The following is a 12,123-nucleotide window of genomic DNA, read 5'->3' on the forward strand; positions in this document are numbered from 1 at the left end:
AAGTACTTTTACCCACATAGCCATCTCACTAGCCCATTACAGATATTTAATTTTTGTAAATTAAAATTTTTTTTTAAGTTTTAAATTAATTTATTCAGATTACATCTCAATTGTTATCCCATCACTTGTATCCTCCCATTTCTCCCTCCCTCCCTCTTTCACCCTACTACCCTTCCCTAGGTCTGTGACAGAAGGGGACTCCTCCCCCACCATATGGTCACAGCCTATCAAGTCTCATCTTGGTATCTTGCTTACCCTTCCTCTGAGTGTCACCAGGCCTCCCCACCAAGGGGAAGTGGTCAAATATGGGGCACCAGAGTTCATGTCAGAGTCAGTCCCCGCTCTCCACACAGCTTTGGAGAATGTCCTGTCCATTGGCTAGATCAGAGTAGGTGTTCAATCTTTACTGCATGTAGACACCCCTACATCCAGGTCCACCTGTCATCATAGATATTTTGGAGTAAGCTTTTTATATCTCACAGTGAAATACATTGGGATTTCCCATCAGGATACATGTAACTCACTAGATCATTTTAGAGATAATTGATGAATGTCTAGTAGCACATCTTCTTCTTTTTGTTTGTTTTGTTTTGTTTTCTCTGTCATATATCTCTTTGTTTGGATTTTCTTTAATGTCTATCATATCAAGAAATTCTAGAATATTTTTGTTTGTTTTATTTCTGAGTCTTGGCTCTTTTAGCTGATGTAATCTTAACTGTTTAAAATGTAAACTTTAAATATGTTGCTTTGTGTCTGCCAATGTATCTAAGCTCATTGGTTATAATAAAGTATTTATAGATTTTTGGGAAGAGTTTCAATATAGGGTTTCTCTGTGTAACAAGCGCTGGCTGTCCTTGACTCATTTTGTAGACCACACAGATCTGTCTACCTCTGCCTCCTGAGTGCTGAGATTTAAGGCATGGCATAGGGTTTTTTATTTTTTTGCCAGGGGGAGTTTTCTACTTATATAATCACAAACCCCACAAATGGTGTGTTGTCAGCTTGATGTCTAGCCTCCCCTTTCCTTTTGTACTTACTGGCTATTTGTATATATCCTTTGTGAAATATCTCTATTCAGAATCGTTACCTATTTTTTAAATTGATTTATTATTGAATTGTAACAGTTCTTTATATATTCTACATACAAGTTTCTTTTTTAGGTATGATTGTTAAGGTACCCTTACATTTCTTTCACCAACTCATCCGGATTATGCTATGCTATCTTTATATTTATTCCTGGGTTAAGTTACCTAATGATTAGCTTAGGAGTTAGTGAGGTACCTAGTCAGCTTAGTGACCAATAGGTAGACCTTTCTTTTATGAACATTTATTATCATCATCATCATCATCATGATCATTAAATTATTATAATTTTTAAAAAAGATTTATTTATTTATTTATTTATTTATTATGTATACAGTGCTCTGCCTTTATGTACACCTGCACACCAGAAGAGGGCATCAGATCACATTATAGATGATTATGAACCACCATGTGGCTGCTGGGAATTGAACTCAGGATTTTTGGAAGGACAGGTGGTGCTCTTAACCATTGAACCATCTCTCCAGCCCTCATTAAATTTTGTTTTGTTTTGTTTTTGTTTTTGTTTTTTCGAGACAGGGTTTCTCTGTGTAGCCTTGGCTGTCCTGGACTCACTTTGTAGACCAGGCTGGCCTCGAACTCACAGCGATCCACCTGCCTCTGCCTCCCAAGTGCTGGGATTAAAGGCATGCGCCACCACGCCCGGCTCATTAAATTATTATTACATCTTAATTTCTGTGTATATGTCTGTGTGAGTGAATGCCAAATGTGTGTGTGTGAGGGTTATCTGTATACTCAGAAGGGGTCTTTGGATCCCCTGGAGCTGCAGTCTCAGGTGATTGTGAGCTACTTGAGATGACAGCTGGAAATGCAGGTCCTCTGCAAGGATCTCTGTGTGTCCATAGCCACTGAGCCATCTCTCCATCGGTGCTTGCTTAATATACAAGGGTGTAGTCATCCCAAGCGTGTTACACTAATTCTTACTGAAAAGGACCTCAACTTTATTCTTTTGCGTGTGAATATCCACTTGTCCCTGTGTTTAATGGAAAGGTAATATTTTCCCCCATTGAACTGTTCTGGCACCTAGTTGATTGTTGAAAATCAATTGCTTGTCAGTGTGAGGATTTACTTTATTCTGTTCCATTAATAGAGGTGCAGAGCAGAAGGTGTGTTCTTTTGTGTTTGGATGAAATGTTCTGTAAATATCTGTTAGGTTCATTTGGTTTATAACATCAATTATCTTCAGCATTTCTCTGTTTAGTTTTTGTCTGGATGGCCTGTGCGTTGGTGAGAATAGGATACTGAAGTCTCCCATTATCAGTGTGTGAGGGGCAATGTGTGAATCGAGCTGTAGTAGTGTTACTTTTACAAACTTGAATGCCCCTGTGTTTAGAGCGTAGGTGCTAAGAATTGACACATCATCTTGGTGGATTTTTCCTTACATGAATATGTAGTGTCCTTGTCTATCTCTTTTGATTAATTTTGGTTTGAAGCCCATTTTTTTAGATATGAAAATGACTATACTGGCTTTCTTCTTAGGTCCATTTGCTTGGAATATCTTTTCCCAACATTTTCTCCTGAGGTAATGTCTGTCCTTCTTTTATTACTATTATTCTTAGGTTTGGTCTTTTCATAGTGTCCCAGAATTCTTGGATGTTTTGTTTCAGGAGTTTTCTAGACTTAACACTTTCTTTGATCAATGTATTCATTTCTTGTTCATATCTTCAATGCCTGAGACTTCCATCTCCTGTGTTCTGTTAGCGAAGCTGCTCTCTGTAGTTCCTATTGTGATTCCTAAAGTTTTCATTTCCAGCATTTCCTCGGTTTGTGTCTCGTTATTGCTTGTATTTCCATTTTCAGGTCTTGAGCAATTTTGTTTCCTTCAACTGTTTGTGTTTTCATGGCTTTCTTTGAGGGACTATTCTTTTCTTCCGATTGTTTGTATATGTTTTCCTGGATTTCCTTGAGGGATTTTTTTCATTTCCTTTTTAAGGACCTCTATCATCTTTATATAGTTGGTTTTAAGGTCTTTTTCTTGTGCTTCATACCTGATCTGGTAGGAGAGCTGGCCTCTAGTGGAGACACATTACCCTGGCTGTTGATGGTGTTCTGTGCTGGTATTCTAGCATCTGGGGTTGGGATGATTAAAGGTCTAAGTGCTGATTTCTGGATTTGTCTTTGCTGGGTGGGTGGCTTGTTTCTTGGTTTCTGTTTGCTCTCTAGCTTCTTGGAGAGTGTGATGGATGTGTTTTACCTGTGTTTCTGGCCTGCTCATCGGGTGTGCTCACAGGGAATGCCTACTAGGGTTGTAGGTTGCTTAACGTGGGTGAGTTGGGAGAAGGGAGATTTGAGGAGAATCTTTTTGATCTACTAGGGATGGGATCAGATGGGGAAGGGAGATCACGGCAGGATTCTAGTTACAGACCTGCTGATGAGCCTGCAGTGATTGGCTCTTGGAGCAGTAGGAGAGGTGTAGGTCAGCCTACTTGTTGCCCTGGGAGGGGCAGCCATTGGGTTAATAGAGGGTTTGTGCTGGAGTTGGGGTCAGGGAGAAAGCAACTAGTTGGGTTAGGAGGGGAAGGAAAGCTGCTGGAGTTCTGTTGCAGCACTAGGCATGAGACTGGGGGATTGCGCCTGAGAGAACAGAGGGGAGGAGGTCTGCAGGCGCCTGCTTGACTTTCTGGCAGGCATGACCTGTGTACTTTGAGAGCTAGGCCTTAGGAGGAGGCTTCAGCTCAGATCCATCTCAGCTCTTACAAGTCCTGTGTCCAAATACATGACGGCTTCAACAAATAGAGACTTACCTTCGAATTAAGGATGCAACCAAGGGCACTAGCAGTAGTCTATATAATATATATGGGTGGGGGTTGTCTTGGAATCTCCTGACAAACAGCTCAAAAAGAAGTTTCTTGTGTGCGGCTCTTGTGGGGAGCATTATCATCCCAAATGACGTTACTTCATTTGATTTAGTGTGTGTGTGTGTGTGTGTGTGTGTGTGTGTGTGTGTGTGTGTGTGTGTGCACAACATACAGTTTTCTTTGACATTTCATGTAAATTTAAAATGATCTCTTTTTTTAAAATATTCTTACTGTTAATCCTGCTTTTACCTGTCCCTCTGAAATGCTCTCCTTCCCCCTTGTATTTTATGAAATAGAATATGTGCCACACAACAGATATGATATGGAGAAGTTTATTAAATGGGCATGGGGAGAGAAGGAAAGGGGGAAAGGGTACCCCAGAGAGACACAGAGATAGGGAAAGAGAGGAGAGGAGGCGAGGGGCGAGGTGGGTTTGTCCTTTGATATAGGCCTGGGTAGGGCCACACCCTGTGGCTGGTAGGCAGACTGAAGCCGAATCCTAACACCCCCACCCACCCTCACCCACCCCCACCCGAGTTAAAGTGTCTTTCACTCCCCTGCGCTTCCCACTTGTCTTCCTCCCTGGCCTCCTCCCGCTGTTCTTGCTCCCTTTGACTGTCTTGGTTTCTGTGGATGCCCCAGTTTCCTGATAGCGCCTGCGGTCACGTGTACCTCTTTCTTCTCCATCTTTATCATCTATATCTTTGTCTTTTTCCTTGACCAGCCCTGCTGGTCATTTGACAGGTTTTATTATTTGTTTTTGGTTTTTTTGGTTTTTCCGAGACAGGGTTTCTCTCTGTAGCCTTGGCTGTCCTAGACTCGCTTTGTAGACCAAGTTGGCCTTGAACTCATACTGATCCACCTGCCTCTGCCTCCCAAGCACTGGGATTAAAGGTGTGCGCCACCACACCTGGCAGGTTTTATTATTTGTTTACTAAGAAACTTTTGTCTTTGTTGATCATTCATTGGACTTCTCTGCCATTTTATTCATTTTTTTGTTTTGAATATAAAGATATAAACACACACACACACACACAAATATTCCTTCCCATATACTTTTAGTGGTACAGTTTACTGTTCTTTTTCTAAATTCATGATAACCATTCATGGCTTTACTTTCAGTAGTTGTATTTCTAATGTACATTCAGAGTATAGCCTCACCTTTCGGCTTTCTTTGAGTCCAAGTACATAGTACATTCATTTTTATTAAGATATTGTTCCGCTATGCTCTTGATTTTATTTTTTATGTATGCGAGTGTTTTGCCTGTGCGCATGTCTGTGCACCACATGTTTGCCTATTGCCCATGGAGTCAAGACTTGGAACTGTGGTTAAAGCGGTTGTAAGTCACTATATGAGTGCTGAGAATTGAACCCAGGTCCTCTGAGAAAGCAGCCAGTGCTCTTAACTGCTGGGTTGTCTCTGTAGCTGCTTGCCCTATGGATTTTTTTTTTTTAAGAGAAAAGGTTTCTTTCTTTCTTTTTCCTGTTTTAATCAGAAAAGCAATATAAAATCATCAAATAGTTCTCCAACAGGGGCTGGAGAGATGGCCCAGGGATTAAGAACACTGACTGCTTTTCCAGAGGTCCTGAGTTCAATTCCCAGCACCCACATAGTAGCTCACAACCATCTCTAATGGAGTCTGATTTCTCTTCTGTCATACAAACATACATGCAAATAGAACACTCATACACATAAGTAAATCTTTAAAAAAAATAGTTCCCCATCATGAGCACATGGAAACTTTATATGTGGCGTGAGGGAAATATGTAGTCAGAATTCAAGCTGTTGGCTTCATTTTTGGGGCAGGGCCCTTTCCACCTGTATTGAGTCAACATCCCATTGTTGTTTAACACGTGGGGTTTAATACACAAACCCTTGTAACTTCTTTTTCACTTTCTGATTCCTTTCATGTTGGGCTTTTGAGTGCTTACTTCCGTATTCGCAGTCCATCAGCGATGGACTTGATGGACAGGGTGTCCGTGAGTCAGATGCTCTGCTGCCCTCAAGGGCACTCATGGTGGGAGAAGATGAGGTCAGTTCCAGGTAGCCTCAGAACACACTGAGTCTTCTGCTCTGGGGAAGATGCTGACGGGACAGAGTAGTTCTGTAGTAGAAAGGAGGGAAGATCCCAGGAAATGAAGGGCTGGCCCCTGCCCCACTCCAGCCACCGAAACCTGTGTCCTTACAGGTGATCGCCATGATCAAAGGCCTGCAGGTGCTCATGGGCCGGATGGAGAGTGTGTTCAATCACGCCATCAGGCACACTGTTTATGCTGCACTTCAAGACTTCTCCCAGGTGACTCTCAGGGAACCACTGCGACAGGCCATCAAGAAGAAGAAGAACGTCATCCAGAGGTCAGCCTTCCCCCACCCTTCCCCTGCAGCCCCAGAGCAATGGGTGGAGCTCAGGTTCAGACACGTGGACCATCACAGTTTCATAAGCAGGCTCAGTACTTTTATCTTGACCTCCTAATCTTATCGTCAATGAATTACATCTGCATAGAATGTGTCCTGTCAATAACCTGAACAACAGGAATTAGTACACTACTGACTATTAAGGAGTTTGGAGACCTAGGGTCAAGACAATATTTAAGTCACCAGATATTCAGGGATATAAGGCCTTGTGCCCCTCTGCCTTCCCCAAGTATGTCATATTTAGCAGTTTACTTTTAGACTGTGCTATAAGTCTGTCAAAAATGACCTAGCTATGATAAGACTTGAGAGATCTTGAGAGTTTCTTATGTGAGCTTTTTATATAAGTTGACTTTCAAAGAAAGATGTGCAAATGAAACCTACCAGAGTTCAGGAATGTATAGCGCTGCTTTTACTTTACACTTGGTATGCTTGTTACCTATGATGGTATGGTTGTTAGCATTAACAAAATTATATACTGTGAGTACATATCATTATTCTTATTTTGGTTTTTCGAGATAGGGCTTCTCTGTATAGCCTTGGCTGTCCTGGTACTCGCTGTGTAGTCCATGCTGGCCTCGAACTCACGGAGATCCACCTACCTCTGCCCCCCAAGTGCTGGGATTAAAGGCGTGTGCCACTATGCCCTGGTCTATGTATACATTCTCATGCTCCAAAAGTCTCGAGGTGGGGAGTGAGGTGCACACACGCACACATGTGTATATGTGCACGTGTGGTGTTAGGGATGCACACGGATCTTTACACATACTAGACATACACTACTATGTACTCTACTACTGAATCTTATAAATGCAAAACTTTTTTTTAAAGATTTATTTATTCAAAAAAAAAAAGATTTATTTATTCTTCTTCAGAAGAGGACACCAGATCCCAATATAGATGGTTGAGCCACCATGTGGTTGCCGGGAATTGAACTCAGGACCTTTGGAAGAACAGACAGTGCTCTTAACCTCTGAGCCATCTCTCTAGCCCCTAAATACAAAACTTTTAAAATGACAGTTTGATGCCATAGTAAAAAAATTGCATCCTATATCAGATAAATTTTCATGCAAAATTATGTAAAATATTATATAAAATTGCTATCTGGCTCTTTGTGTAATTTGTATATAAAACAAATTATTATTCTATTTAGACCTGTGTCTTATCCCCTAAGAAAATTTACTTTTAGTCAAATATTCCCAACCTCAAACAGATGTGAAACCCGCAACTCTTCCTTGCTCTTCCTTGCTTGTTGAAGGCATATTGGATGTAGAAGTACTTGCCCTTGACAAAAGCCAGATCTGTCCTGCCAGCCAGAGAGTCTATAGAATATTTATCCAGAATGTTCCACAAGAGGTGACCAGAGTCACCATAAGATGTCTCTGATCTTTTACCCACCCTTGGGTGGTGCTCCATTCACTACAGTCTGTTAGCAGCGGCTCACATTTCCAGTGAGTGTAGGTGTCTGACTTCACATTCCTCACACAGAAAAACTGGCCACAGCCAGGTGGAGCTCTGCTGTCTGGGTGGGCTTTGGAGAGCTCTCTTCTCCTTGCCCTGACTTGACCACCTGGCTTGTGTTTATGAAATTAAAGTTTGTTTCCTGGCTAATTGGTACAAACTACACATGGGTAAGTCTTTGGGAATGATAGCACTTTAAGGAATATTCTCTGTTTTTGTACGTTTCATATGAAATAGACTCTTACCATGTTTCTTCAGCCAGAGGGATTTTCTTTGCGTACTGGCTGTTGGTTAAGTGAAGATAGGCTCTGATTGTCTGATGGATGTCTAATGTCTTGCTGGGGTTGTTTAGTGTCCTACAGGCCATCAGGAAGACTGTATGTGACTGGGAGACCGGGCACGAACCCTTCAATGACCCAGCTCTACGGGGCGAAAAGGACCCTAAGAGTGGCTTTGACATCAAGGTGCCACGCCGTGCTGTGGGACCCTCCAGCACACAGGTTCTTATTGTCTTTATCCTAGACCCGGGCTAAGGACAGGGATAGGCGAGGCAGGGCTGAAGTGGTGGCTGCTTGCTCTACTCAGGCAGATCCTGTGCCTGAGGCTTTTCTTCTCTTCTCCTACGCCCTGCCCAACTGAATTTCAAACCTTAACTGGGGTGTTCCTGTGAGTGTCTGATTTGTTCATGTAACTGCAGGTGTCATTTGACGCCATTTCTACTCCTGTCTGTGAAATATATGCCTTCATTTCCATATTTATACTGTTTCCTTTTTGCTTTTTGGAGACAGGGTTTCATGTAACTTAGGTTGGCCTCAAATTTCTGATTGGGCACCCTCCACCTCCTGAGTGCTGGGATTATGGGGTACTCCACCACACCCGGCACCACTTTTGTACTTATAATGACAGGGTCTTCTAGCCGGGGCTGGCCTGGTACTCACTGTATATATAGCTCAGGGTGAGCTTCAAACCCGCAGTCTCCCTGTTTTCGCCCCCTGGATCTGCAGACACTTAGCAGCACATCTGTGTCTCCCTATCCGCGTTTCAGTGTTATGATTGTAATCTTCATGTGGAATCTGTAAACTGAGTGTTCCTAAAAAATGAAATGTTGCTTTTCTATGTCATGGCCTAAAGGCCCCGTTGCTGCCTTCTCTTCTGATGTATGTAGGCCTTTCCTTGAGATGCTTCTCACTGACTCACACTCGGTTTTACACGCTCCTCTGCTCTTTGGAAGCTGCCCTTCTTACACGTCTCTCTTAGAGGCTTCATAACCTCTATCACTCCTGTAGAAAGGTACAAGCAGAGCTTGGGTCTGTACAGAACCCTCTTGACGATCAGGAGGAAGGCCCTTGGCCATTCTTGGGGTCTGTGCGAGGCAATCACTGTCCTCCGCGCTCTTCCATTCCATTTGCCTGTCCCTGTGTCCCCCCACCCAGCCTTGTGCATCATGTGACTAACGGCTCTCTCCTGCTTCTCCCTCCCTGTCTGTCCATGTCTAGCTCTACCTGGTGCGCACTATGGCTGAGTCCTTGAACTCTGCCGAGCTGCAGAGGCAGCTCAAGTCTCTGGGCATGGAAAGGCTCTTGCATGTGGTAAACGCGTTTCTGAGGCAGTCGTACAACTATCCACCTCTTTTAACCTTTGGTGGTAAGACATCGTTTGTTTCTCTTGTTGATGCTTATGGCAACGGAGGTGAGCTGCTCCTCTGCACATAGCTCATCCCAAGAAGCGCCATCTTGGCTATGTGGATGCCCAGGCCCTCTGGACAGCCTGTCTATGGCAGGCTGATTGTGGGCATGGGACTTAGTCGAGGTGTAGTGGGGGCAGTTCTCCTTCTATAGGTGTTCCCGTTTGATGTAACTAATGTACCGTTTATATTTTTCCCCCCTTACAAATATCTCCTTGGATAATACAGCTTTACATGGTGAGAACTATGCTAGAGTCCCTCATTGCAGACAAAAGTGGTTCCAAGAAAACCTTGAGAAGTAGCCTTGAGGGGCCCACCATATTGGACATAGAAAAATTTCATCGAGAGTCCTTCTTCTACACTCACTTGATAAATTTCAGTGGTAAGAGACAGTGCTGACCAGAATCCGGCCTGGCATGCTCTAACACTGCTAACACCACCTGGGGTGCTTCTGCCTATCTACCTGACCATCCTCCTGCCCATCCCTTCACGCACCCACATGGTGCCATGTCCTAACCTTTGTAGTGGTGGCCAGACATTCTGGAGACTCCCTCCCCCTCCCCCCCCAAAGTCCCTTGCCATCCCTGGCCTCTGCCACTGGTCTCCGTCAGACATGGCCGTTAGTGGGACAGGGACGGTTGGCCTTTGGCTGGCTCTGCCATGTGAACACAAAATCAGGATCATAGATAGAACAGGGAAATGGAACCTCATACCTGGGTCAAGATCCAGGCATTGACATGTAGAAGACATGGCCCCTCTGGTCCCCACTGCCCGGGTAGCAAAAGTGCTCCGAGACACACTAGCCACCATTTTGGTGATACCCAGCCACTTTGACCTGGCACTGGTGGGTGCTTTCTACCCTCTGTGTCTGCCTCTGGCCTCACCCAGCTGTTCACGTTGCCTGCTTAGAGCAGGAGGTCTCTGTGCCTTGTCTGGGGTGCTGCAGGCAGTAAAGTAAATAGAAATACTGTTGCTGTTAGCTCTGAGAACATAAAACAAATCTGTTTTTAGTTTTGTATCGGTTAAGCCACTCCTGAGTGTGCATGCACTCTTGCATCCTAGACACTGGTGTGTGTCCTACACGAAGGGAACCACAGGTTGAATATCTCTCATCTGAAATGGTTGGGACCAGAAATATCTCAGATTATGGTCTTGGGGGCAGGGGTACTTAGATATGCATAATGACAAATTTTGAGGGACGGGATCCAAGTCTAAGTACACTGATTTTTTTTCCCCCTTCAAGACTGAGGTTCTCTGGGTAGCCTTGGCTGTCCTGGACTCATTTTGTAGACCAGGCTCGCCTTGAACATAGATCCACCTGCCTCTGCCTCCCAGAGTACTGGGATTACAGGCATACTGGTTTTTATGCACCTCACACACATAGTCTGCAGGTGATTTTGAATAGTCATATGTTGCAGATGTTGCCTATTGATGTTACTCATCTTAATCTGTGTCAGCATCTGAGCACACTCTGTTGTCACACGCTCTCAGAGTGTGACCCTGTCACTAAACACTGCATTGCTCTATCATGGTCTTTCTGTGCCTGCATTTGGATTACAGCCCATCACATGGGTTGAGATATGGGATGTCTCACTTATGACATCATGCTGTACATAAGGATTCTGAGATTTTGGAGCATTTGGGATTTCTGGTTTTCAGATTAGGGATGTCAAACCTGTGGTTCCATTTTCACTTCTCCTTTTCAAAAGGTTGCCGTCCCCTGTTCCTGCCAAGAAGGGTTTCTGAGGTCCCTGGTGGCAGGAGGACACTAGCTGCTCAGAAGGTGTAGGGTCCCCGCCTATACTTACACCTCACCCATGTTAGTCTTGTCCCTCACGTGAAGTGTGTAGTGACCCCCTTCCTGCTTGCATCCATGCTGCATGGCTGGGAGCTAAGCACAGAGGAGTCACATCCTGTGTGCAGCACCTCCTGTTTCCTCTGCACTGAATCATTTTCTGCTCCTGAAAGATAACCTGCTGTCATTTGAATCCCTCAAGAAACACTGCAGCAGTGCTGTGACCTTTCACAGCTGTGGTTCCGAGAGTTCTTCCTGGAGCTGACCATGGGCAGGAGGATCCAGTTCCCCATTGAGATGTCTATGCCCTGGATTCTGACTGACCACATCCTGGAGACCAAGGAGGCATCAATGATGGAGTGAGCATCCTATGGGTCTACCTCTGAGGCCTTTGCATTCACACGCGCATACCTTCACACATTAACTCGGGATTAAATAGAAAAAAAAAAAACAACCCAAACACCTCAATACTGATACTAATAAAACACTTTAAAGCACAGCATAGAGAAGGTAAAGTCATGGTGGCTTTGTCTGCGTAACCCTTGCGTGCCCTCCATATTGGATAAGCTGCCTTTCTTTTCTCTGACTTGATGATATGTAGGGATCCCATATGCTTCAGCTTTGTACAAGAAACACCATTTACCACGGGAAGTAAGAAATTGGTTTCCTTCATATGGCAGCTGAATTTCTCCAAAGTGGGCTGCTGTGAGGGTCACAGGTCGTTGGCTAAGGAGGCTGGGGAGTGACTTTGTCCATCCTCTGCAGGTATGTCCTCTACTCCCTGGACCTGTACAACGACAGTGCTCACTACGCGCTCACCAGGTTCAACAAGCAGTTTCTCTATGATGAAATCGAGGCGGAGGTAAGCGAG

General features: G+C 44.1%; 1 protein-coding gene across 1 annotated transcript in view; it reads left to right on the forward strand.

Moving 5' to 3' along the window:
• CYFIP1 (cytoplasmic FMR1 interacting protein 1) overlaps positions 1-12,123 on the forward strand; it is a 91,921-nt gene that overhangs the window by 52,628 nt on the left and 27,170 nt on the right. The window contains 10 exon segments of the mRNA XM_084771349.1: positions 6,089-6,255; positions 8,126-8,273; positions 9,270-9,425; positions 9,427-9,489; positions 9,492-9,582; positions 9,585-9,621; positions 9,623-9,659; positions 9,662-9,839; positions 11,455-11,611; positions 12,018-12,114. Of these exon segments, the coding sequence (XP_084627475.1) occupies positions 6,089-6,255; positions 8,126-8,273; positions 9,270-9,425; positions 9,427-9,489; positions 9,492-9,582; positions 9,585-9,621; positions 9,623-9,659; positions 9,662-9,839; positions 11,455-11,611; positions 12,018-12,114 (1,131 nt within the window).

This window comes from Acomys minous (assembly GCF_964271855.1).
Source record: "Acomys minous genome assembly, chromosome: 2".
NCBI lineage: Eukaryota > Metazoa > Chordata > Mammalia > Rodentia > Muridae > Acomys > Acomys minous.